The sequence below is a fragment of the Lineus longissimus genome, chromosome 2, assembly GCF_910592395.1.
Source record: "Lineus longissimus chromosome 2, tnLinLong1.2, whole genome shotgun sequence".
Lineage (NCBI taxonomy): Eukaryota > Metazoa > Nemertea > Pilidiophora > Heteronemertea > Lineidae > Lineus > Lineus longissimus.
The window spans coordinates 13,541,038-13,569,015 of NC_088309.1; the positions used below are offsets into that span (position 1 = coordinate 13,541,038).

General features: G+C 41.4%; 2 protein-coding genes and 1 pseudogene across 2 annotated transcripts; 1 reads left to right on the top strand and 2 right to left on the bottom strand.

Annotated features, from left to right (window-relative positions):
* Positions 1-1,436: 1,436 nt before the first annotated feature.
* On the bottom strand, positions 1,437-9,244 carry LOC135499771 (uncharacterized; annotated as a pseudogene).
* A 586-nt stretch (positions 9,245-9,830) lies between these two features.
* LOC135483689 (uncharacterized) lies at positions 9,831-27,162 on the bottom strand. The gene is made up of 3 exons (XM_064764684.1): positions 27,093-27,162; positions 26,353-26,505; positions 9,831-10,199 (listed from the first exon to the last, which is right to left on the bottom strand). The coding sequence occupies exons 1-3, from the start codon at positions 27,143-27,145 to the stop codon at positions 10,175-10,177; spliced, it is 231 nt and encodes a 76-aa protein (XP_064620754.1). The 5' UTR covers positions 27,146-27,162; the 3' UTR covers positions 9,831-10,174.
* On the top strand, positions 10,541-13,082 carry LOC135483677 (putative nuclease HARBI1). The gene is made up of 3 exons (XM_064764675.1): positions 10,541-11,620; positions 11,743-11,942; positions 12,130-13,082. Exons 1-3 carry the CDS (start codon positions 10,685-10,687, stop codon positions 12,131-12,133), a joined length of 1,140 nt encoding a protein of 379 aa, XP_064620745.1. The 5' UTR covers positions 10,541-10,684; the 3' UTR covers positions 12,134-13,082.
* Positions 27,163-27,978: the final 816 nt, after the last annotated feature.

Genomic DNA, 27,978 nt, shown 5'->3' on the forward strand with positions numbered 1-27,978 from the left:
AAAACCTGTGTGACATATACTGTATGGTGGTTAGATGTAGCCATGATATCAAATTGGTGGCAATCGGGCAAGAAGTTAAGGAATAATCACATTTTTAAGGTTTTTGGATTTTTCCCCCTGGTGGTCAAGTGGTGAATCATATTGGACCAAACTTCGGTCCCTGAGATCACCTGACTAAGGGGTAAATGTGTACCAAATTTGGTATCAATAGTCATTGCAGTTTAGAAACGTGCCATCGTTACATCCTAACGGCCAATTTACACCATTTGACCTCTGTGACCTTGAAAAGGAGGTCAAATCAAAAACCCGGAGGATAAATGATGCACCTTTGCTAGAAGTACCTACCATATTTTTTTCAAAATTTCCCGACTACTATTAAGGGAGATATTGCATATTTTCACTTTTAACGTTTGGCCCCCTGGTGGCCAAACCATGAAACGAATCGACCCGAAACTTGGTCTCCAAGGTGTCATTACATAAGGGTACATGTGTACCAAGTTTCAACTCAATAGCTCTAACAGTTACGAAACGTGCCCTGCTAACGGACGACGGACGACGACGGACGACGACGACGACGACGACGACGACGACGACGACGACGACGACGACGACGACGGACGACGGACGCCACGGTATGGGATAAGCTCACCTCTGCTAAGAGGTGAGCTAAAAACTAAAGGGCAAGTTGTGGGGTGCACCCAACACTTTTGTTTATACAATATCCAACAGAAAGGAACAGTCCTTTTGCATTCTAGAACTAGCTTACACCAGTGATCTCTCTGCTTAAGAGTTGTTACAGGAGTTGGTCTGAATGAATAGTTCATCAGCTCTTTTGTGTCAGTGTCTACCACAGGAAGTCTTCCAGAAGTTGACAAATGATGGCACGTTTTACGAGGTGCATCCCACATGTTATAATTCACTATCAGAAGTGAAAAAGCAACTGAGACAACGTGGGGTGCAACCCACAACTTTAGTAACAGAATATTGAAATAGAAGCAGACCAGCACAACTGTATAAAATGCACTCAAAATATTTCAAATGGTCTTTCCGAAGGCGACAGCAGAAACTGGATTCAATATACATGATCCCCTGTACATCTGTATGCAGCTACACCAGGTTTGTGAATTCCAAGTATTTCTCTTGACCACAACTTGGGTTTTGTTCATGCAGTTCAGCAGTTCAGCTTAAAATTGAGGTACAGAAAGATTCGTAAAGTTACTGGTACTCAGTAAGAAGGCTCAGGCCTTATAAATGTAACCAACAAAATTGTACTCACATGCCGCAAAAGTCTTCTAGTGGGACTGATTATCTATCATTCTGAATACCTTCTTCTAAAAGCACCGATTTGCTTCGGTGCTGAAGTAGTCCATTTTTGTTCTTACTAATTCTAATGACTTGGGTAACTCTGCTTGGCTTTGGACGTTCTTTCGCCTCAAATTCTCTCTTAAAGAGCTTCAGAATTTCGTCCTCTTCCTCCATTAGTCCACTTAACTCTAGTACTGCAGCTATTCTTTATCTTCTTACTTTTCCCTTTTCTTGATATTCTGGATCTTCATCTGTGACAGCATCCAATTCAGGATGTTCAAAGAGGACTTCTGCCTCTTCAAGAACTTCTGGATCTAGACGGTCTTCGGCAAGAGGAACATTTAGCAGATGAAGAAGGTGGTCGTTCTCCTGCACTTCATCATTTTCATCATTTGGTTCTACCGGTTCGTTTTCCCAAGATATCAATATTTCTGAAAATGTACAAGACTAACTACATGATACTGGCACGGAGTTTTTACTGATGTCTGATGATTACATACACATACATGTAACAAATGCAAGTGTCGGACAAACAAAAATCAGTTGCAAATATCTGGCGAAAAACACAACCCATAAAATACAGAAACCCTCGCATAAACCGGCCGCGCCAATATCAGAGAATCACTTACACCTGACTTGTTGTAACGTCCCAATTTTTCTGTAACGTTATTCCATTAGAAATTCATAGTAACTAACAGATTTTGTATATCAGATTTTCACTCACATCGGACAGAATTTCCTGTCCTGTTCCAAGGCATTTCCATTAAAATAACACCCTATATATTGGACAAAATCGGCACTGATGTCACCAAACCAAACCAATGCATGTGCTAGAAGGGAAACTAGTATGATTGAGCTCCGAATTGGATTTCGGAAATGAGTGCGGTTTTGTAGAATTGCACAGACTGCTGACATTCTGTGCATTCATAAATTAGGGGATTCCCCACTCTAGTGTGGGCGTAACAGTGCCGTCTCTTCTCCATTTTTCTGCACGTGGTCTAGTTAAAATGGCAGCGAAACGCAAAACACAAGTTGAGGCAAGGTTTGATTTGAATATATGTTGACTTTGAGTGATATTTTGAAGCAGCGCGGCCCATATTATATCCGTAATTGAGGAACCTGACAATGTTACGAAACAATACAAACTGACATAAATATAACGGATATTACTTGATATATGCACATAACGGATATCACCTATATCGAACAGAAACTGCTGGTCCAATTGGATATATCATATGCGAGGTTTAATGTATTTGACACAGAAGAATATATCCAAACATTTCAAATTCATCAAATATCAAATCCAAAAGTTTATACCAGAATAAAAAAATTAACCCTTCAGCTCTGTAATCACCAGAACCGCCCAGGAAGGTAACCTGGTTATGTGCAGCGGTATGAAAGTGGGGCAGGAAGCAGGGAAGTGGGCAACTTAACTTACCATCCATTTGTATGTCTTCAAGAGATTTGTTTACAAAAGCACCCACTTTTCCAAAGTCCTGTAATAATAGTAACTTCGCAACTTGTGTTCTTTCCAATTCACTGGAGGTAAATCTGTAGTGTATATTGTGTACATCTAGGGTATGTCCAAGGTGGTCCAGGACCCACTGCATTTGATTCGGTTTAAGGTCAAGGACCTGAAAATAAAAAGGCATCCAAAATAAATCTGCATTCCAAACCATTCCAACACAGGACTTCTATAAGCATTTTTCTGTCAGTTCTTTCAAATGGTATAAAGGAAATATTTTGGGAGAGTATAAAACCTGGGTTTGAAAGAAAACTTATCTGATCCAGTGTTGTGGGAAAGCCTTGAATGAGGTTTCTTTGCTCAATGAATGGAACCAAGTATTGCATCAACCTACTACACAATCATGTCCAACTGAAACCACTCAACAGTCATATCTTTCCCACCCACTTCATGATGAGGCAAATACCTCATATTCATCCACACCTTTGAAAACAACAATTTATGCACTCACAACTTCAAATCGATTCTTAATTTAAAGAGAATCAACACAAATTGCATTGCAAATTTGCCATCAGTGATGTCACTGGCGCCAAAAACTATTTCTTTTCAGCTGGATTCGACAAAAAATTTTAAAAAGACTATAAAGAGAAAACACAGCAAAAAAAATCAAAATGTAAGATTATTTTGTGAAGAACTACTTTGACCAATTCACCATGCCACCTGCATGACCCCGTCACAATCGTCATGTGGTGGCGACTCGGACAGATTTTTCAATATGGCAGATGTTGAATGGTTTTAGACTAGAGGAACTATGTCCACTTGTTTCCAGGTCCTCCAAAAATAACGTATCCTCAATCTCGTACAAGTAGCCCCTCTTGTTTTAGAATGATATTTATGGCAAAAAACAGTACCGGCCACCAGCCAAGTATCCTTAGTAAGCAGAAATGGTAAGCTCAGTGTGCGAGACGGCCAAAAACTTGCCATTCAATAGCACCAGGTCCTGGAGATTGACTCATGGAGCAGTAAACGATAAAAGGTTCCCCAAAGGTATGGTTGAGTGGCCATGTGGATTCTGGGACTAACTCTCTGAATCCCATTATGAAGCATTCAAACATAGCTAGATTTAAAAACATGCATGATGCAACTTAAGCAACACTTGAACTGACTCCCCCTTTTGATATGCTTTTGTTACAGAAGAATTATTTCTATTTTACGCTAGGGTCTGTAATATTATCAATACACAACCTTTATTTTAACTGCTGCCTCTACTGTCTACAACATGAAATGCAATCGCTGAGTCCTATTAACCCTTAAAGCGCCGAATTAACAAAATCATATTACCCCTGAGCGCCGAATTAACCGAGCATTTTTGAAAATGATTAATAACAACGTTATTTTTGTTACAAACACCATGGAATGTACTGATGATTTTATACAAATGGTAATTCCCGTCGATTTTTGTGACATTTCCCGCCAAAATTTACTAATTAGGGGTTAATTAGTGCAAATACCCATAATCAACAAAAATATGGCCAGAACATACCTCCATCAGCTTTTTATACCTCCCTTGGTATTTTAATATGAAGTCTGGGTCTAAATACATCGTTTCCATCCGATTCCTGGTCGAAGCATCCGTCTAATTAGTCGTAGCAGCGCTAATTACTCCTGATGACGTCATTCCCGCGAAAATGGGGCTTCAAGTTTTTGATAAAATACTCAAAAGCTTGTATAGAAACTTGAAATTTGTTCGATGCCATTTTGTGCTAAGCATCACTGTCGAAGTACCAAAGAGCGTACATGCACACTCACTGCCATCTCTTAGCAGACAGGTGGAACTAAATGTCTGCTGTCGACGATCGTCGCCTCTGGCGCTTTCCCCCTTATGTCGACGATCGTCGCCTCTGGCGCTTTAAGGGTTAAGAAGAAGCAAGGTTAAATTTAATAGTAAAAAAATACCAACCTGAGTAATGGTGGCCATGTATTTCCGTAAATTGGTGCTGGTGATCCGCTGAGGGGATGTCAAATGTGCCTTAGAAGCCAAGTTACTCAGCGCGTTGTATGCCCTAATCACTCCATCTCCTGAAAGAGTTAAATATACAGCATTTTCTCCGTGATCCCCTCCCCTCCCCCCGGAAAAGATGCCACATGGATATCCAATTCTAAATAACAATTATAACATCTGTCTCTATTCTTCCAGAAAGTCAGTAATAAGGTGGAAAAAAACGTGTTCAAATATTTCAATAATGCTCAATGTGGCATTTTATGGCCCTGTTTTCTTGTTTTATTTCTGACCGGCAAGAAGTTACAAGCTCAGCTTAAAGGCCATGACTCCAGGTATTTTGCCATTTCCTGCTGTAAGATGATTGCAAAATTGCACCTAACAATCTATACAATACAGAAAACCTCATGCAATTTGCTACATCCATTTTGAAGATATAGCCATTTATGTGTTTGACAACTAGATTACCTAATCAGGCTAGCAACTGGCTTGTTAGAGCCAGGCGGCGGGTTCACCAAAAGTTGTGATGTAGATCAGGCTATTGCCCTACTTGGGAGGACAAATATCAATTATATCAATTAATGCTCTTAAAATTGATATATGAAGTCTGTTTTTCATTGACATTTTCAATGTTCTAGTATGAAAGCATACTTTTGCCCATGATAAATGAGTTTATTGTATTCCAAAAAGTAATTAATCTAATTTTTTAATCTTTTCGGAAAAACGGTAATATTTATTTTAGAAGCTGAACTATGAACCATGCTCTTTCTTAGAGTAATGTAACAATTAACCACGCTCTTTCCTGGAGAACTAGGATAATGAAACATGATCTTTCTGAGAAAACTTTATCAATGAACCATGATCTTTCTCAGAAAACTATTGCAATGAAACCTGCTTTCTTGGGATACTATAAGAATGAACCGTGCTCATTGTTTGAGAACTATGATTAACCATGCTCATTCTTCTCTTTTCTTTTCCTTTTTTGGACGGGTTTGAATGGGATAATGAAATTTGGTTTGCTGTTTTTGCTCTTGTGATATCTACATATTTCAAAACATTCCATAAGTTGGTCCCTCCTGCGTAAGCATGGGTTTTTCTTGCCCTCTGGCAAAAAACTTGTGCTCTCGTGTATAAATGCTAATAATTTTGTATCTATAGGCTAACAACAGGCTGTGATGTCATATGTTAATAATTTATATGATCTGCTTATAAATATTATTCTTGTTAGTCAGTCTAGCTAGTCTCCTCTAATGACATCTGCCTAACGGATAGTTGGAAATTGAACACAGGGATTTTAAGTTTTATCTTGCCACTGAGTCAAGTTTATAGCCATAATTTTATATGGAGTATCTATTTCCATCAGGGAGAGTCATGAGATGAGATAGGTGTGATCTGTCACATAATATAATTCAATATAGATAACATTTATCTAACTGCCTCTTGTATGAACTCTCACTCTCTGAACTGTATGCGGAAGCCATCTTGCTTTGTTCTGAATAGCCTGATCTACGTCATCAACAAATCCCTAGCGGCCACATGTGGAACTAATCTAAAGTTGTGTGTGGTGGGAAATTCAAATAGTTTAAAATTGAAAATTGAAATAACTAAATAATGACTTTATCATTAGAATTTTTTTAATGTCTGCGATCTTGTTTTTTTAACCCTCAACATATTTCATGAGTATCAAGCATGTTTCAAACCTAGATATATGGCCTTTAAGGCATGCCGATTTATCAGCGATGAGTGATGAGAACGAAAATGATATTTAAGATGGCTACTGTGGTGGTCACATTGAATTTCGAATCATATTGATTTTCGAAAGAAACCTTCCCTTAATCACTTCCAACTATAAACCTACCTTTGCTCGCAAATATATAAGGGTTGTCTACTTGAATTCCAACACTCTTTCTTACCACACTGTTCGAAGATAAGTCAATGGCTGCTTGCAATCACCTGGAACTATTATGGGTACCCCCTTATCAATCTGTGAAAAGGAGGCGCAAACACAGTATGAATAAGTGAACGACAAAAATTGTGTGACACAGTTATTTTTACCCAAAGAATAAAGAAATCATGTGGCCAGAATATTTCGGCATATTGGGTATTGCTGTGGAGACGGATGTTGCCTCCTCATAATAGCTTGGAGCCCTCGAAGTCTTAAGATACTAATGTACAAAACCTGTGTAGAATGCAGTGATGTCTTAGTTGTACTATGACAGTGTTCTGGCAAGGATCAATTGATGAACACATGTCGTAGAAACTGAAATCAGTTTTAGAGGTAATACAAACACTCTGTTTTTAGTTTAGATAATTGTTTCTCTTCATTATGAAAGATTCATACATTCCACAGACTCAACAGAACCGTACCTTTCCTCTTATTGTAAAAACTTCCTGTGTTTCCTCTCGAAGGTGGTCAGTTCTGGCGCTACTCCAATTGGACGTTCGCTATCTTTAGAACGCGCTTGGTAATCTTTAACTCTGATAAACAATGGCACAATCAGTCATTTTAACTGTTGGTTAATTATTCCTCACATCACACTCACCGAACAGAATGAAAAACTTGACAAAGAGAAAGTTTCAACTTGGTTCAAAGAACCTTTTTGCAAAGGAATTCTTTACTTGTACAGCTCCTGCACCAGAGAGAGCTAAAAATATTGAAACAAGTCAGACATTTCACCCAATCTTCTTTCATACAAACCGAGTTTGAAAGCAAATGGTACTGAAAGGGTTCGCAGAGCGACATTTAAAACTTAAATCAAGAGCGTCCTTGTGTCTTGGAGATCATGTTGCACAGGTTTTTAAAATGCATTACATGTATTTCAGATCACCAAATTGCGACTAATCAAAATTTTTGTTTTTCGTCCTGTTTTTATAAAATATGATTTAAATAGACCTCTGCAATATGATGTGGCAGACATTAACCCCTGTGTGCTCTCAGCCTTACCTTGCTTCCCGGACCTCCTTCTGTTGTACAGTAGCAGTCTAGCAGCAGTGAGTTCTGCTATGAGGCGGAAGTTGTCAAAATCCTGCACTGTGTAGTCTATCTCCTCAATTGACTTCTTTAGCGACTCATTCAATGCCAAGATATCAGCTGGATCAGGGAGGACCTCTCTCTTGTTGAAATGCCGTTCTTTTAAAACGAATGTTGCTACCTTTTTCACAGAATTGTTCCAGAACACATTCATTACCCGCAATAAAGCATCTACTTCCTTAACAATGTCACCGGCATCTTTCCATTTCTGTTTGACTGCCAATGCTGCCTTGATGTTGATCATTCTCTTCAAATCATAACTCAGCTTTAGGGCATTGCTTGGGGTTAACAGTTCTTCCACATCATCCATATTTGCTGCAGCTGTCATCATGGTTCCTTCCACTAGGTGATCGAAGTATTCTGGCACCAGATAGTCACTCATAGTCATAGTGGTCGGAAGCTGACTGGAATGTTCTAGTGGAGGCAATTTTTGCATGTTTAACAACAATCTAGCATTGAGTCGCATCACTTGTGAGGTATAGTTAGCACGCTTCAACTTGTTCCCCACATTCTTTTGCATCCAAATATTTCCCAGAATGACTATCAACTCATCTTGCATAGCAGTAAGGCCAATCTCATCCCGTCGCATGATAGAAAATACCCTCTTTTTCAGTGCATCAGTAGCATGAGGAGAAATTCTGCCAGACAACATGTCTGATCTTACAATGATCGAAGAAACACCATAATCAGCATCAGATGACTTTGGGCAATGACTTTTCTTGTGTCTCCACAGGAGCTTCTTACTTATCCATGCATAGCACTCTGGGCAGGGACCAAACTCTCTCAATTTAAAGGCAGATGTTGGTCGTCGCTGCAGGACTATTTCACCCCTTTTCTTTGCAAGGGAATTCATGTTTTGGTGATGATTAAATCTGTCACGCAACAACATTATTGATACTTTCTTTCTCTTGGCATCTGTTATTATTTCCTTGACTTCTTTTGTCTCTTTGTGGCGTCTTTGAATGTGCTGAGCAAAGTTGGAAACCATGGTTTCACAGAAACCACAGAAACTGTAACTATTGTACACTCTGGAATTTTTTTTCTTCTTCCCACCTTTTGCGGTCTCAGACTTCAACAACTTTCGGATGTTTATATGTGGGTTTTCAACAGCTCTTTGAATGGCCTCTTCATCCAGATCATCATCGCTCTCACTGTCACTATCAGCAGTCCTTTTTGGCACCTTGGAAGTAGAAGCATTGGGGATAGACATCACGATGCTCTCATCACTCTCATCATCAGAATCGTTTCTGCTATCCTTTTCTATTGAAGCATGGTCTTTGCATCTTTTCTTCAGACCACTTGGCCCCGATTTCTTTGCACCAATGGTCAGATCAGGTTTTTTTGCACCGTGGAAGTAGAAGAATTGGAGATAGACGTTACAGTGCTCTCATCATCAGTATTGTTTCTGCTATCCTTTTCTTTTAAAGCATGGTCTTTGCATCTTTTCTTCAAACCACTTGGCCCGGATTTCTTCGCACCAATGGTCAGATCAGTTTTTTTTTGCACCATGGAAGCAGAAGCATTGGGCACAGATGTTACAACGCTCTTATCATCACTCTCATCATCAGAATCATTCCTGCTGTCCTTTTTTTTTGAACCAAGGTCTCTGTTGCTTGTTTTTCCACAACCCGGCCTAATTTTCTTTGCTCTACCCAAACCAATTCTACATGAAGAAGTGTCAGATGAATCATCTAATTCTGTAATTGTAACATCATCGGGACCCGGTTTCCATCCATCACTCTCGTAATCATCACTACAATTCCAATTTAAAGATGGTGTAGGTGACGTTCTCTTTAGAAATCGATCAAATATAGGGACCGCAGGAGAGTACACAACATTCTCCTTATCCGATAAACTGACATGACCGACACTTGCATCACTATCCTCTACGATCTTTGTGCTAGAAGAGTGCTGGTCACAAACATCTCTTTGGTCGTCATCACCATCAACCCTTGACTGAGTACCACACTGATTCTCTCGGGAGTAAACAGCCTTCTCCACTCTTGATAAACTGACATGACCGCTTTCCGGATCTCTTTCCTTTACGACCTTTGTGCTCCCGGAGGGTTGGACACAAACTTCTCTCTGGTCGTCATCACCATCCGCCCGTGACCGATTGCCACCCTGGCCCTCCAGGGAGAAAACTGCATTCTCCTTGCTTGCTAAACTGTCATGACAGCTTCCCGGATCGCTATCCTCTACAATTTTTGGGCAACCAGAGTACTGGTTAGAAACGTCTCCTTGTTCATCATCACCATCCACCCTTGACTGAGTAGTGCCACACTGACCCTTCGGCTTTCCCCATTGTACCACATTCCTCATCATCTCTGCCAGACTGCTAACTTCATTCTCCCAGCTACCACTTTGTTCTTCACCATCCTTTTCTTTTCTGTGAACTGTAAAAGATAATAAATGCAATAGCAAAATCAGATAACAAGTGCAATACAATCAACCAACCACCACTGGGCTCATTTCCTGAATGTCCATCAGTAAGATTCTAAAATAAAATAGAGCATCAACGGAATGCAACGGAACTTAGCTACATAAACAAAAGCACCTCAGAATTGTTTTTAATTTAAAAGGTGTCGTAAACCTTAATCAGTTGAAGTTCATGTGGATTGTGTACCAGTACCACTGTGGTTTAGGTCTTTTGGGGAAATGAATTTTGAAATAAATGTAAAATACCTCTACCATGCAAAAATATTGGGCCGTATTCAATATGGTGTTTTAGCGACTGTTTAAGGGTTACGCGCGTACAAATTTCTTGATCGCCCGATCATCGCCTGTCTAAAGTTATACGCCAATTCAGAATAAGCTATTATCCAACATGCGGTTAGCCGACGTCTAAGCAACAAAAGAAAATTTAATCGCCGGGCTGGGCATGTTTATGTCCGCGTTTAGGTGGAACGCAAGTACATGCAGCACAGGTTTAGACATCATGGAGGCGGTTTTACAAATTCTTGAGTTTGCACAAGAGGAGGAGGAGGAGGAGGTACTGTTGGGCCGTCCTCGTGTCGAAAGAGTATTTGAGGTCCGAGTGGATGCGCTCCGAAAGTATAGCGACAGTAAATTTATCCGCAGATTCCGGGTTTCCAAGGACACATTTCGTTGGCTAGTAGATTTCTTAGCCCCGGATTTGATGCCACTAAAGGAGAGTAATCATGCTCTGAACCCGGAGCAGCAGGTGCTGGTTGCCATGCGCTTTTATGCCAGGGCATCATTCCAAATGGACATTGGTGATATGTGTGGCGTATCCCAGGCAACTGTCTGCAGGGTGGTTCATCGCGTTTCCTCTGCTATTTGTGCCAGACGTCAGCAATTCATTCACTTTCCAACCACACCGGAAGAAAGGAGAACTATTGCCGAAGGCTTCTATGAGATTGCCCAATTCCCTGGGGTCGTTGGTGCTATAGACGGTTCCCATGTTGCTATAGTTAATCCTGGTGGGGAGCGTGCGGCCCATTTTATCAATCGTAAAGGTTGGTATAGTATCAACTGCCAGGGTGTTGTGGACCATCAACTTCTTTTCACTAACATTGTTGCCAGATGGTACGGTTCGGCACATGACTCGCGGATATTTCAAGAATCACAACTATTCCGTAAATTTCAAGCAGGGGAATACAGAGGCATTTTGCTAGGGGATCCGGCCTACACTTGCAGCACGTTCATGCTTACCCCGGTTCGCAACCCAACAACACCAGAGGAGAACCGTTACAACAATGCCCAACGACGTACCCGGGGAGTGGTTGAACGAGCATTCGGGATTTGGAAAAAGAGATTTCCCTGCGTCTCCAAGGGAATGCATCTGAGGTGTTCAGTGAGTATCATAAACGGTTCACTGGTGATGGAAACGGTTTACTCCCCCTTGTGTTGTACGCTTTGCCAAAAAAACACGTTAACACAGATAAACTGACTCTGATATTAAATTTCATTTTTCAGTTGGATCACAACATGGCAATAATAGTTGCGACCACCTGCTTACATAATCTCGCCACACGAATGAATGATCCTGTACCGGAGCCAGAAGCTGACCTTCCTCGACGTGAAATCGGTGAACCAGAACGACCCATCAACCCGGCTGAAGTAAATTTCAGAGGAAACTTATTCCGACAACGATTCATCATGCAGCATTTTAATCAGTAAGAGCAACATAAATGGATGAATTAATAAGTGGATTTGTCCCTTCAGAATTCAAAGGTCGATTCGCTTCTGTTTAAGTTTTTCTTTGTAATATTCAGTTTTTGCTTCATAGGCCTTTCGTTTACATATAGCTGCCTGTTTCTGAAGTTCCAATAATTCCATCTTCATGTCGTGTTCCTCTTTCAGATAAGACAAGGCTTCGGTCGTCTTCTGTAATGCTGAACTTGTCGGCTGTCTCGGAGCGACGGCTCTCTGCTGATGTGTGGCAACGAGTGTCTGCTGACGTGAACTGGTGTGGGTTGTCTGCTCACGGCAGACTGTCGAGGACGGCGACAGCCTTCCACGAGTTGAGGACTTGTTATTCCCGCTGAAAAAGGAGTGGCATTTTAACAAATCAGAAAGTACAGGACTATCGTGTTCAAAAGATGAAATGAAATTTTTCATTTTAATGACTGTTGAAAGGAAAATTAGGGCAACAATTTTCATCCACCATTTTCAACGATTCTCTTACCAAACTGACAATTGATCCTCGTTGCTTCTCACTTCTTCTAACTCGACATCTGGTTCGGTGTCATCATCGTATTCAGTGGGCAAATGATATGCACTGTAAAAGAACATTGGTTAATCAAGTGCTTGTAAATTTTCGTAACTTGCTTTGCAGTTCATTACATCACGAGAACCATCCCAGATATTTTTGTTTTATACTGATGCCACTCTGTATCTTGTAATGACAGTAAAATACACGCACTTCCTGCAACTCAGAAATGTGTATTTTTCATAATAATCATCAGAAGGCATACTTGCCTCTTATTTGTATTTCCGCTTGAACTGGTGCCTGCAGTAACATCCTCATCGCGAGTGTCGGTGACCGCTCCAGTGCAATCATCGTCGTAAGTGTTCTTAATCTGCTCCAAATCTTTTGCTATAATGGACAAAATTGCGACTGTTTCTTCGTCGAGGTCGTCAACTTCCGGTGCTCCACCGCCAGTCTTGGCCATATCTATTTTCTTATCCCGTGCGACCGTTTTGGTCTTCCCTTTCATCCTTCTCCATAATTCCTTGAGGTCCTTTGCAGAGGCCCTCGCCCTCTCGGGAAAATTCGCCGCCATTTGTTTCTCGATTTCGTCCCACGCCTTCTGTTTCTTTCTGTTGGAGGAGGTATCCGATCGTTTGTCTTCTATCACCTTCACCTGCAGTCTAATGAGCTGGATGAGGCCCATCCTTTGCTCGTGCGTAAAATTTTCCGCTCTTTTCGGTCCCATAGTTGCAACTACCATACAAAGTGTGCAAGGCCTGATCGAGCCCATTTAAATATCCCTACCCGTCTCGAATTACGTCAGTTCATTAAACTTGGTCTGGTGTCGACAATGAAAGTTACGCGATGATCGGGGATTTGACCGCGTACAGCTAAATGTCCGATGATCGCGACTTTTGAAAGGCCGTTTAGGCCTCCGTTTATACGCCCGCGTACAACATCTATTTAAACGGCGCTTAAGAGGTAATCACCGTTTAACTAAACAGTCGCTAAAACAGCATATTGAATACGGCCCATTATGTTTCTGTTGAAAAGCCAGTGGCCAATACATCAGATTTATTGTGCTCAACAGAGTACAAATACCCAACATATGGGTTGCACCCCATATTGCACCTGTTGCCCAACATTAAAAATGGGCAATTCTGGGGTGTGCCTTTGTTTACGATGCCAACCGATCATGATCTCTTGTGCAAACTATTTAGGGACCATGTCAGCCCTTTGATTCTTATGATGAAGTCATGATAAGGAATGTCAACTATCAATAAGTAACACCAACAGGAGCATGAAATAATTGCCAGAGTTGAAAACATAATTTATTCGTTACAAGTGTTAACAAGAAACACCAAAAAATAAAAAATTGCCAAAGTTAAAATCATAACCTCCAATAATCAATAACTAAAAAGAAATGCAATAACTAAAAAGAAATGCATTAGCCCAGGGTTTCTGCCAGCGGGGGGGGGGGCATCCCAACAAAAGAATGAACATTATGCCACCATGTTGTTTCCTTCCAAGCATTCAGTGATTAAGGAGTTCTTGGTTTAATACTTCAGTATATTTCTTCTTATTCTGTTTCATAAGTAAACTTTTTTTCTGAACGTATTCGGCTTTTTTCAAAATTTGTCGCAAATCATAGAAAAATGTGTTTTTAATTATTTTTAGCACGCACAAGTCCTGGCGCACCGCTATATTACGACGTAACATCATTTTCATTGCCGTCGCAGAAGCGTGGTTTCAAACCTACACTCCGACGTCATTGATGACGTCAAAGTGCAGGTCACCGATGGCGTCAAAGTGTAAAATCCTCGCTCCGTGCAGCGCTTCACAGTGTATTGATCTGCACCAAAACTAGAAATATATAACGCAATTGGGGCAAATTGCGAATGTATGCCCCCGCTCTGGTGTGTTCGGTGTGTTTATATGTTCATTGCGCGCGTTATTTAGCTTATAAATATGAAATTGTGGCTATAAGCGCACCTCGAGGGTCAGGCCCAAAATCGACAGGGAACCTCCCCTACACAACCTCATCACACCACATAAGTTTCAGGTCTGTCACTCACTTGGTTCTTGAGTTACAGGTCGGAATGCGAAAAACCAAGTCGGGCCTGGCAGCCATCTTGGATTTCAGATCGGGCCCAAAATGGATAGGGAACCTCCCCTACACTAGGTAATAACACCACATAAGTTTCAGGTCTGTCACTCACTCAGTACTTAATTTACGGGGCGGAATACAAATCACCAAGTCGGGGACCTGGTGGCCATAGACCATTACACCACAAAAGTTTGAAGACTGTTGGACCTCTGGATCTCCAGTTAACAAGCGGAATGCCAAAATCTAAGATGGTGGCTGGCGGCCATCTTTGATTTTGGGTCGGGCCCAAAATCGATAGGGAACCTTCCCTACCATAGACCATCACACCACAAAAGTTTGAAGACTGTTGGACCTCTGGTTCTCTAGTAAACGAGCGGAATGCGAAAATCTAAGATGGCGGCTGGCGGCCATATTGGATTTTGGAACGCGCCAAAAAACAATAGGGACCCTTTGACACACTAGGCCTACACCCCCTGAAAATTTCAAGTCAGCCGAGCAAGAGGTTCTTGAGTTATAGTCTGGAACTCAGTGCCGCGGACGCCGACGCGGCGGCGGCGGCCGGAAACCACCCAAGTACATAATGCCCCCACTTTAGCGGGGGCATAATTATCTCTGCAGGGAGGCTTCACTCGAAATTGAGATCGAAAAAGCATGACAATTCAGCCAGTTTTTGAATTTTTCCACTTTATGTGTTATGTAATGATTAGAGCTACAGCAGAATGGAAGGTGACTAGGCAGCTGACAGCATGGTAATATAGGGTCCCAAGCTGGTTTCAAGGGGCTAGCTAGCTTCAAGGGGCAAGAGCTTTATTACTTGCCAGGTTGCAGTGAGACGAACAAGTTGTTTAATTATTTCGTTTCCAACATATTTCGTTCCTGAATTTATCCTTGGAGTACCGGTTTTTTATTCCAACGTTTTAACCTGGGGAGTATACTTTCTAGCTTTCTTGTATATAGTAGCTAGAACCATGACTGCGATTCAGCAGACCAAAGTAGCTATTGTAGGTCACAGTTACGTGCGTAGGTTGATGGAATTCTCACGAGATTTTCCATTTATGCAGCAGTTTAGTAATGTGGCTCCACCACTCCCCCGGCCAAACTGGTTAGACTTAGCTAATTGTAGTGTTAGTTGGCACCATATCGGTGGCGGTACTGTCGCAAGTTTGGGCTCAAACGCGACCATATGGGAGGAGCTGATGATTTTCCAGCCCCATGTGCTATTTCTGCAGATTGGTTCAAATGATCTAGATGCTCTAAGCTCTGCGTCCGCCCCCTTTACTGTAGCGTACTCAGTATCGGAGTTGGTGGAGTCATACATTTCAAAGATAACATCTTTAAGGAAAGTTTTTGTAGGCGGCTTAGTCAAGCGCCTTAAAACACGCACCCAAGACCTATCCGTTGAAGTGTACAATGACAAGGTCTTCAGAACTAATGGTTACTTGATAGATTTTTGTGACCCTTTGGGTCGCATACCGGTGAAGTTATGGCTTCATAAAGGCGTTTCCCAGCCTACTAGTAACATTTATAACAGGGACAGCGTCCATATGAACCCATTGGGAAACCTCAAATTGTACCGCAGCGTGCGTTCCGCTGTCACATCTGCTATGAGTAGCTAGGTTAGATGTCTTACTGAAGCTTATTGCTTTAGTTCGTTAGCTCAATAGCATACGGTTCATATGCTTATTAAGTTGGGTGCATGGGCCGTCAGGCACTGTGCGCTTGTTTACCTTGGGTGTGAGTCTTAGGCTCTGCTCATTTATGATGCCCTTGTAGTTGGATCATTGCTCCCAACCAATTTGAAGCCCGCCCTTGATATCGCGAACCCATAGTTGGTGCGATGTTATGGTTTCAACAGTTTGGGCTTTGATACCCTGCAATGGGCTGGTTGTGCTAGGAGGGAGCTTCCCCCTTTATTCCTGCACATTGTCTTGTGTATGTGTCTTGGGCACTCCACATATCTACCTTGTGTATGGGTCTTAGGCTCTGCGCATTTATGATGCTCTCAACTGTAGTTGGATCGTTGCTTATCACTTGACAGTGTGCGCTATCGATACCCTGCATGAGGCGGTATTGTGCTGAGGGCTATCTCTCCTCACCACATTGTCTTGTGTATGTGTCTTGGGCACTCCACATATCTACCTTGTGTATGGGTCTTAGGCTCTGCGCATTTATGATGCTCTCAACTGTAGTTGGATCGTTGCTTCTCACTTGACAGTGTGCGCTATCGATACCCTGCATGAGGCGGTATTGTGCTGAGGGCTATCTCTCCTCACTTGCACAATTGTTCGTATAGTGCATGAAGTTTCAGGCTCTGCACGTTAATTATGATGCTCTCAACTGTAGTTGGATCTTTGCTTCTCATTTGACTAAAAGCAATCTTAGATATCATGTACTCCTGTCTTGGTGTTCTGTGTTTTGAAACCAATAGACACCCGATGGGTTGGTATCTAGGTTGTTTATCAATGGGCGCTCTCGATACCCTGCATGAGGCGGTAGTGTGCTGAGAGTTATCTCTCCTCACTTGCACAATTTGTGGTGATGCTGTTTTCTTAAAGCTCATATATATTAACAATCACGCTGTTCTTTTCTAGACCATGGCGTCCAATACACAGAGGACTAGACAGAGCAAGCGACGTCGCCAAGCGGATGAGGAAGATACTCCATTGGTGCCGGTGCCAGCACCCGAAGGGGCAGCCCAAAATCCAACAGGTCCCAAGAGGCAGAAGAAAAAAGTCACTAAGAGGCGCAACGACCAAACGAATTCGGGACCGAGCGGAACAGAAGTTAGTGCTATGTTTACTGAAATGAGGACGTTTATGTCCACCATGATGGACATGATGGCCAGGACTAACAATGTTACCACCAGCAATGCGTCTCTCGGTGCTACTGGATTACCGCTCAATAGTACTCAGCCGCAGTTACAGTATGGTCCGTCTTCGGGGGCGGTATCGGCTACCACGCAAGGAGTCATGCAGAACAGTCAGCTTCAGTCGAATCAGGGTCCGTCGTCGGCAGCAGGATCTGCAGCTCAGTTGGAATTGTCAAACCAACGCCAGACAAGCAGCGCCAATACTAACGGTGAGGGAGATATAGGCGAACCGTCGTTCACTGGTAGAGACATAAATGGTTCTCTTCTCTCGGTGGCCCGTCCGTTATATTACGGTGTCTCCGACAGGATCAGAGAGAAAGTTTGGGCCGGGAAATATGTGGATTTCCACAAGTTCTTGAAAACCTATAAGGACAAACCCAAGCCAACTGTCATATCAACAGATGAGGATGGGGTGCCCATCTCCTTGTCATTTGGTAAAGTAACTAAAGACAAGCCTTTGTCACTTATACAGTGGTTGTCGTGCTTTGATGTTTTCGCATCGGTCTATGGGATGAAATTCCCAAATGATGTATATAAATTGGTACGGTACTCGGCATTAGTGAAAGAGATTGCGCACGAGGGAGGGGATTGGCGCTACTATGACGAGAATTTTCGCAAGTGGCGTCAAGAGGAACCTCTTGACTGGTTGGAAGTGGTACACACCTTGTACATGAAGGCCCATACAAGAGGGAGTTCTGATCTTTCCGCCAGTGACAAAACCATTTCCGGCGGTAAGAATCAGCCCTTTCGTGCTAACAAAGCCTCCAACGGCTTACCCAAAGGCACCTGCTTTGTCTACCAAAATACAGGCAAATGCAACAGAGGCGCCAAGTGCAAATTCCAGCACACTTGCGCTAAGTGCAAGGGTAAACACCCTACCTCCAAGTGTTACACCCAAAAAGGCTCTTCAAAGCAAGGTGATACCACGACCAAAGAACATTAATGATCCAACCCTAAATATTAGTGCTTCTCATTCCGTTCTCCCATCCCCGGTCAAAGTTAACACCTTGTGTGCCTACCTCTCCGGTTATGACCCGGTGAAATTACATTATTTGAAGTCGGGTTTTTCTGTCGGGTTTCGTTTACACTATGCTGGTAACATGGAATCCCTCATTTGTGAAAATTTAAAGTCGGCAAAGCAACATAAACATATCGTATCCTCTAAAATTCAGAAAGAGTTACAAGCCGGGCGTATTGCCGGCCCTTTTGATAGTCCACCTTTTCAAAATTTTCATGTTTCGCCTTTATGGGTTGTTCCTAAAAAGACCCCTGGTGAATTCAGAATGATTCACCATCTTTCATTCCCTGAGGGGTCTTCGGTAAACGATGGCATTCCAGCAGATTGTAAGCATGTGCAATACGCGTCTATTCTTGACGCTATTGCAAGGATTAAAACGGTCCCCAACCCAGTCTTTTTGGCGAAAACTGACATCAAGTCAGCTTTTCGCATTATTCCCATTCATCCTGATGACTATCACTTGCTCGGTTTTACCTGGGAGGGCAAATATTATTACGATAAGGTTTTGCCTATGGGTTGCGGTAGTAGTTGCTCTATTTTTGAAGCGTTGAGTACGGCGTTAGAATGGATAGCCATAAAAAAGTTGCACATACAATCTATGGTTCACATTCTGGATGATTTCCTATTGATGGTGCACGGTTTTGCCAACTGCCAACGACAATTAGGGCTCTTCAAAAAGCTGTGTGATGACTTAGATGTGCCCTTAGTTATTGAGAAGACTTTTGGGCCCGATAGGGTTATGCCTTTCGTAGGCATAGTCTTGGATACCATTAAGTTTAAAGCAAGCTTACCGCCTGATAAATTACACAAATGTCACACACAAATATCCGGTTTTCAAGCAAGACGAACGGTCCGTCTCCAAGAGTTGCAATCTCTGATTGGTTTGTTAAATTTTGCATGTTCAGTGGTGTTGCCGGGTCGTGCCTTTTTAAGACGACTCATAGATTTAACTGTTGGTTTCACCAACCCACATCACCACATTAGCTTAACTCTAGATGTCAAGGCTAACCTGTCAGTATGGGCTACTTTTTTAGCAAGTTTTAACGGTGTATCATTTTTTCATGGAGAAACATGGGTTTCCAGTAACAAACTAAAGCTGCACACCGATTCGGCAGGTAGCTTGGGATTTGCGGCCATTTTTGGCTCTCACTGGGTCGCTGGAGCATGGCCAACTCAGTGGAAATCTTTTCATATAACTCTGTTAGAACTGTACCCTATAGTTGCAGTCCTATTTGTTTGGGGCCATCTGTGGAGAAATAATTCCATCGTGTTTCTATGCGACAATGATGCAGTTGTTCATATAATTAACAAACAATCTTCTAAAGATAAGAGGGTAATGGTACTCATGCGTAAATTGGTGTTAAGATGCTTAGAGCTCAACATAAGGTTTCAGGCAAAGCATATTCCAGGGAAATTCAATTATTTACCTGATCTGATTTCCCGATTTCAGGTGGACAAAGCTCGTCGGTTGGCCCCTTGGCTAGACTCCTCCCCAACGGAGATTCCACAAGATATGTTGCCCGAGAGGTTACCGATTCATTGAATACATTGTTAGGGGCAGTTTTGTCCGAATCTTCCAGGCAAGGTTATTGTCGAGCCTGGTCAATTTATGTACAGTTTTGTCATCGGTCACTGCCCGGCCAACCTTTGGCTCCTCTTTCTGTCACCAACTGTTCACTTTTTGTGGCATACCTTTTTTCACAGAAATACGCCCCTGCGATCATAGCCAGTTATTTATCAGCAGTCTGTTTTTTCATGAAATGGGGGGGATACCCTGACCCATCTGCTTCTTTCATAGTTAGAAAGCTATTGGGCGCTGCTCAAAACCTGCAAGCTAGGGCTGACCTTCGTCTCCCTACCACGAAAAGCATCTTAGCTACGCTCCTGGCTTCGATTCCAAGGGTTTATTCTGTGCAGTACCAACAACGGCTTGTAGCCGCCATGTTTTCGACAGCTTTTCACGCATTTTTACGCATTGGCGAGTTGGTGCCCAAGTCCACACAAGCAACTGCGTCATGCTTACAATTTAGTGATGTTTCGACCACCAACAGCGAAGCTTTAATTTCAATCTTGCGCTTTAAGTCCAGTAAGGCCCAGGGGCCTCAATGTATCCACATTCAGGCATCTTTGCCCCCATGTCCGGTCTCAACTTTAACTCGTTTCATGGCAGTAAGAGGGCAAACTGCAGGCCCTCTATTTTTATCAGAGTCAGGCCGCCCGGTAATCAGAAGGGAATTTGATCTGATTCTTAAAACAATGCTTAATTTCTGTGGGCTTGACTCAAGTCGTTTCAAGGGACATTCTTTTAGAATCGGGGCGGCCAGTGATGCCGCCATGCAAGGTAAATCCGATGCACAAATCCGACTGCTTGGGCGTTGGTCCTCAGACGCCTTCCGTAGATACATACGCATTAATTAGGCACTAAGCATACCATTTTTCGTGGTCAGATTTGTGGTTCTTGGGTTGTCAGTCTTAGGCTGCAGCTTATAGCTTTCAATTGTATATATAATTAAGGGTCAACTTGAGGTAATTGTCAAGTACATGTAAAGTATAGGCTAATCTTAATCTTAAGTTGTCAGTCTTAGGCTGCAGCTTACAATTCTCAAATTGTGTATAACTACATCCTGTGTATAATTGCATCCTGTTTGTGGTCCAATTAGGGCCTTCCAGCAGGTTACCCTTAATCTCTTAACTACGTTAATCTGAGTTTTTAAAGTACTTTCACAGAGTTAAGGCACCTCACGGCTTAGCCTATTTATTTATGCTGCCCTTCATTTCCACTAACGGAAGTAAGCTTCCTGCTTGGGCTCCTGGTAGTCTACAATCGCTAACACGTAATCAAACGATTAGGGATAAGCTCTAGCCTCCCTTACTCATTCGCTTTTCTTTTTAGAGATGCCTGGGTGCCTCCAGCAATTTTGGCTAGCAACACAAACAGTGCCAAGTATTTCAATTCGGCTCTATAAGCCGTGGGTAATTATTTAAATTGTTACTTCTTACATTTGCTTTACTCTTGCGTTTCCTTAAAGGCCACAGTTTTCTATATTCGTTTTGACGGTATTTTCTTGCATCTGCTAACTATTTTCAAAAAAAAAAAAAAAAAAATTCTAAAAATGAAAGTGAAAATATTTCTGGTACTGCGGTGGGGTGTGGCTTTGCCACTTGGGTGGTTGACCCCTTGCAGTTATGTAACATTTAGCGGATTACACTTCGCGCGTCAGCGAGTTGAGTCATGTCACGTGATTGGCTCTGTTAAGAGCACGTGGTATGTGAATATTTCACATCCTGTCCTCATGATGTTACGTCATCCGGACATTTACTCGTCACGTGATTTAGCTTGCTGATGCGTTTGTTGTGGCCGCTACATTTTGGGGGCACGCCCCTTCTATTGGTACGATGCAAGTAAAATCAGTCAAAATAAATTTGGCCAATTAATAATATATTTCGGAGTTTAGTTAGTTATTGGGAGACTGCATAAATGCTCATTATGTAAACTATAAACAATAGACTGACATAATGGATTTTATGTGGGATAACCTAATCAACTTGTTCAGCCCTCACCACATGCTAATCAGCCAGGTCTGGGAGTGTCCAGGAATATGGCTGACCAATCAGATTCTAGCTAGGGTCCCAAGCTGGTTTCAAGGGGCTAGCTAGCTTCAAGGGGCAAGAGCTTTATTACTTGCCAGGTTGCAGTGAGACGAACAAGTTGTTTAATTATTTCGTTTTCCACCTCCTCCACTCCTCCTCCAACTTGTATAGTGTCTCAGATGCTTATTTTTTATGAGTGGTGGTTGACCCCTTGCAGTTATGTAACATTTAGCGGATTACACTTCGCGCGTCAGCGAGTTGAGTCATGTCACGTGATTGGCTCTGTTAAGAGCACGTGGTATGTGAATATTTCACATCCTGTCCTCATGATGTTACGTCATCCGGACATTTACTCGTCACGTGATTTAGCTTGCTGATGCGTTTGTTGTGGCCGCTACATTTTGGGGGCACGCCCCTTCTATTGGTACGATGCAAGTAAAATCAGTCAAAATAAATTTGGCCAATTAATAATATATTTCGGAGTTTAGTTAGTTATTGGGAGACTGCATAATGTCCTTTATATTTTCAGTGGTCCTTTAAGAAGCTGTGTGCAGTGTGAAGTGATGATGGTATTGGTATGCTCTTCACCACGGTTTTAAAATGGTCAATCTGAACTTTTCAATTTCCAAGTTCTAAATACTGCTACAGGTATAATATTAGTCGACAATTTTGCGCTAACTCAGTGCTCCATGCAGCTTGCTTTAACTTAATAGACTGGTAACAAAATGGTGACACTCAAGTTTGTTGTAAATCAACAGACCAGAAAGTATCATGGGCCGACAACCACTCTTTAAGACTCTGAATCGACACCACCATCGGCAGAAATTAGAACAAAAAGTACCTATTCTACATCCCCGGTTACGATTGATAAGTTACCAAGGTAACGAAATGGTAACCGAGGTATAGTTATTAATGCGCATGCATTCCTGATGCAAAATCTGGAAATTTTGTTTCGAACTTCAGCCGATGGTGGTGTCAATTCGAAGTCCTGAAATCTGAACCTCTTAATTGTCTCAGAAGTTTATCCCCTCACTGGACGACCCAAAAAGCAAGAAACTGAGGCAGCAACATAACATATAAATAAAAGATTACCAACCATGCGATACTTTTGTTTTCTTTACTTTCTGTTTATAACAGAAGAACACATAGAATGGACAATTGTTTGAGAGAAGGGGTGGTTGATAAATGCTATAAATTGCACGAGCATAGGAATTTTCATAAAAAATTATTATTCATGTGCTTTGGATCTCTGCTTGTCAAATTCCTACTAACTTTGGTTGTCAGTGATTTTCTTGTTCCAAACCATAAAAGAATTTCAAGTTTTAGCATAATTCGTCTAAAATATAAAAAAAGATTTTTTTAGTGTAAAGCCTCTTTTTGTATATTTTGTCATAAAGACATCAAACCATAAAGGTTCGACTTTGGTTTGGGGCATTCAGGGAATGATGTTTAATGCATCACTTTGATAACTAAACTTGTGGGGTGCATCTCTCGTCATCTAAGTGGCTCTGAATAGTGAATTACATGTGGGGTGCACCCCATAAAACTTGTCAACGCTTTTCAATTTCTAGAGAACTGCCTGCATAGACCTCAACACGAAAGAGCTGATCAACTCATTGTCTCCAGTTGTTCTGAAGATATTGTCAGATTTAGTGCATTTTGTGCATTTTATTCTTTTTCGATATTTTGTAAAATAAAATTGTGGGGTGCAGGCCAGAGCCCTCTATTAAAACCTGTGTACATTACGTGAACATTGTTGTGCATAAGTTTTGGTAAAAAAAGTACACCTTGGACAAATCAATCTACACAAAACTTTATATGTGTCAAGAACAACCCTTTGCCAATAGCGTAATAAAGTTTAAAATGAAATGTCCTGGAGACATTGTGCTCACCTGGGAATCAATTAGTTGTAGATGAAATGACATATGGAGGTTAAATTGACTTCGAGATATGACAAAATGTGGCACTGTCAATGACACTATTAGAGTTTGACCTCTATGAACTTAATAAACTAGGTCACAATTGACCTTAATTGGCCCCTTAGGGTCAACTTGTACAGATGCCCAATAGGTGTCACCATATAAAATTTGAAGCATCTCAGCCAAATAGTAGTGAAACGTATCAACTTCAGTGGAATTTTCGAGTTTGAACTTTCTGACCTTGGAAACTAGTTCATGGTCAAAATGTTATACGCTCTATGTCAATCTTGATCATATCGATCAATGATGCATCTTTGAGGATCATACAGTGGAGGTTTCTTGATATAACTGACATTGAGTTTTATGACCTGACCTACTTACACCTGAAAAGTAGGTCACATTGACCAGAGTTTTGTTAATATGTACAGATGCCCAATAGGAGTTTGAACTCTGTGACCTTCAAAAGTAGGTAAAATCAAAAACCTGTACACTATGTCATGTAGTCTCATCAGAAGTATTGACAGTAATAATAATGTCTTCATAGGATTTTACAAACTTGACCTACTTATCACTGAAAAGTTGGTCACATTGACCTACTTTTTTGGTCAACATGTAAAGATGCTCAATAAGTGTCTACATACCAAATTTAAAGAGTCTACAACAAGTGATGACGAAACGTGCCACCTGCGGTGAAATTATAGAGTTTGACCTCTGTAACCTTGAAAAGTAGGTCAAATCAAAAACTCGGGTAATATGTCATGAAGTCTCTTCATGGGTATCCACAGAAAAAATTTCAAGATCCTAGCTATCAGCATTCATGAGATATTGACAAAATAAGGTTTTCAAAGATGGCCGCCTGGAGCCAAGAAAGTAGGTCAAATTGCAATGATTTTCGGTATGTCAGGTCATGCTGTCATAAGACATCCACACACCAAGTTTCAACCTCCTAGACTCAATGGTGAGCAAACGTGCCACCATTGTTGTCGGACGCCGGACGGACAGACAGCCCAACAGACGACGGACGACATAAGCTCACCCAGGTGAGCTAAAAATTCCAATACCGATTGCCTGAGAAAAAAAGATTTCCGTACACCATATCCATCAAAACGTCACTGGCGCATTGATATGGCCCTGTCAAAGTACAAGTTCTAAACTGACCAGTGAGACCACATTTTCTTAAATATATTATCAAAAAGCATATTTCTGTGACGGCCTGACTCTGTAGATTAAGAATCAACCACAGATTGAGAATTAATTCCACTTTGGTCCATCCCAGCCATGCATTTACCACAACTTGACATTTTAATAAGCTCTATGTGACTGTGCCACACTTCCGGTCGTGGATGAATACATGTCTCTGCCCTGCACCCCATTACTCACGTCAAACTGCCACACATTTTGTACAATATCAGTCATTTATGTCATTTCTACGTCACAGTGATATAAAATTAAATTCAAATAAGACCTACTGGACCAAGAGATGCCATACTTCTATCTACTGGTAATACATAGCGTCTAAGGGAAAATTACTCCATTTTAGTATAATCAGTCAAGTAGGTATCAGATACAAAAAAAATTACTGCTGCTGCAATATGTTCTGTTAGTTAGTTCTAATCTGGATGATTTTCTACAAACTGGCAGCCCATGACAGCCTAATGCCAACCAGAAAAAGTTGGCTGTATATTTGTATTCCAGGGACTGGACTTAACATTGGTCACCACGTTGACATACTAGACATGCAAAGACAAAAAAAGACATATAAATCAGTTGAATTCAAAAGATCACTTCTGGCATAATATCACTCAGCAAAAAAGAGACGATTTCCCTTTTACAAAACCTTCCTTTACTATCTCTTACTGAGAGGTGAGCTAAAAACCTTGGATGACTGATGGTGCTAGCCTTAAATAAGCCCTATTCAGGTCTGCATGAATTTAAGATGGTGTGTGTTTTGGGTGCCCTCATGGGCTGCGCCAGGAGTCTTCTGTGAATATTTTCACATTTTCATACCCCCTAAATTTACAAAAACAAATCTCTGTGGAAATGGAAGCATTATGATACAAAGAATTATTTGCATGTGAAAACAAGAGTTTGGTAATTTTTCATATTGGCCTGTTCTGACCATGTGTCTTTCGCCAGCCAAAAAAAAAGCGAACCATAGAGAGGTTTGAAAATGTGATTTTTTTTCCCCCCGTTAGGAACATGAGACTACCACCAAAAAAGATTTAGGACAAATCGGGAGGGATCATATATCACACCTTAATGGTTGAGTGCCCGATTCTTTTAAACCTGGCACTTTAGGATTTTGCTCAGTCACAAATTGTCCAGCCGATTCTTGTTTGTTCAGGAAACACCAAAATCATCAATTGTGGCAAACACAATAAATCTCACCTGTCCATTGTGCCATGGGAACTCTCCTTCCCCATAATCATATCTAATTTCTTCGCCCACTTCAATGCGCCTAGTGGCGGTTTTATGTTGAAATGGTCATGGGAGTCGTTGATCAGGCGACCTAGGCTACCATCGTCAGTGTTGGCATTAATGCTGAAAGAAAGAAAATGAATTTGAAACATGGACTAGAGAAATGTCACCCTGAATTACTAGTAGAATCCACTTAAGGATAGGTACATGTATTCAATACTTTGGTTGATTTTATCTATAATCTTGTCTTTAAGTTGGAAAGAACAGCAGGAATTTCATTTCACGCAAAAGTATTTTGGCAGGGTCACGCAAAATAATTAACCCAGAGTTCAACACCAGGTTCAACGCCTAAATTGTGACGCAGGGAATACATTTTCTAGACCTTTACCCAGTGTGTGGCGGTCTTCCTTATGTTCACTAAAATTTTATCTCTGGATCTCCGAGCCAACATCGTGGTTTCAGCAGGATATCTGAAGAAGTAGCCAACAGAATGCTTCCAAACTTTCAGGAATGTTTTATCAGAATCTTAGTCAGGAATGATTACAATTTCATCATCAGCATTCTGGAAGGTACATGTAAGCATGAAGCAAGTCCGGTTGGGAACTACAATTACAGGCGGTCTTCAGATTGATTGACAAGTCAATTTCTAGTTATGAGATGGTCCTGCACTAGACATGCTAGATTTACCTTGGAAGAAGACAGTTACTTACCAATAACTTTTCCCCTTGAAACTGAATTCAAAACAGTAATCCCCATTTGTCATTACGTCTGCTACCCTCCCCCTGTACTGACAGAGAAACTCTCCTTGTTCATACGCCTTGGTTGCAAAAACCCCCCTACCTGTAAAACAATTAATATTCAGATTTAAATTGGCACTGATTCAGCACGTCTTTATCTCAATATTATCTGTGTCAACCATGACCGAGTTACATGTATTTGCTGGCAAATACAATAGAGTTGGTTTTTTTTAAAAGAATCCGGGAAGGTAGAACTTTAATTACTGTGCCGACAAAAAATTTCAACAATTAGTTTAAAATTACCTAGAAACATGGCCTTTGGATCAGCAAATTAGAAACTCACAACTTCTCAGAGCAGAACATTATTTGTACCAGTATGTGTACTCACCAATGACATCATTAATACCTCTCATTTCCAGCCCAGGTGGATCACTATCTTTTTCCACATATTCTTTGGCCCATGCCAAAGGGCTTTTGCGTGGCATATTTTATTGAACATCTGTAAGTGTAAGTGTAAGAAATGAAACGCCCAGGGGCCATTGTGCTCACCGTAGAGATATTTGGTGCTTTGGAATTCATCCAGGTTAAGAAACATTGTACATGTATAGTACATAGGTCAAACCAAAGTCGGTATGACAAGTGATGTATCGTTGCTTGGAGGAAGTACCATAAGAATATCATCAAAAACAAGTCACTATTAAACGAGATATTGCACTTTTTACCTATTTTAGTTTTGGCCTCCTGGTGGCCAAGTTGAGTACCAGATCAGATTGAAATTCGGTGTCCGAGGTTACATGACGTAGGGAGTCATGTGTTCCAAATTTCAAGTTCATAGCTTTAGTGGTTAAGAAACGGCCAA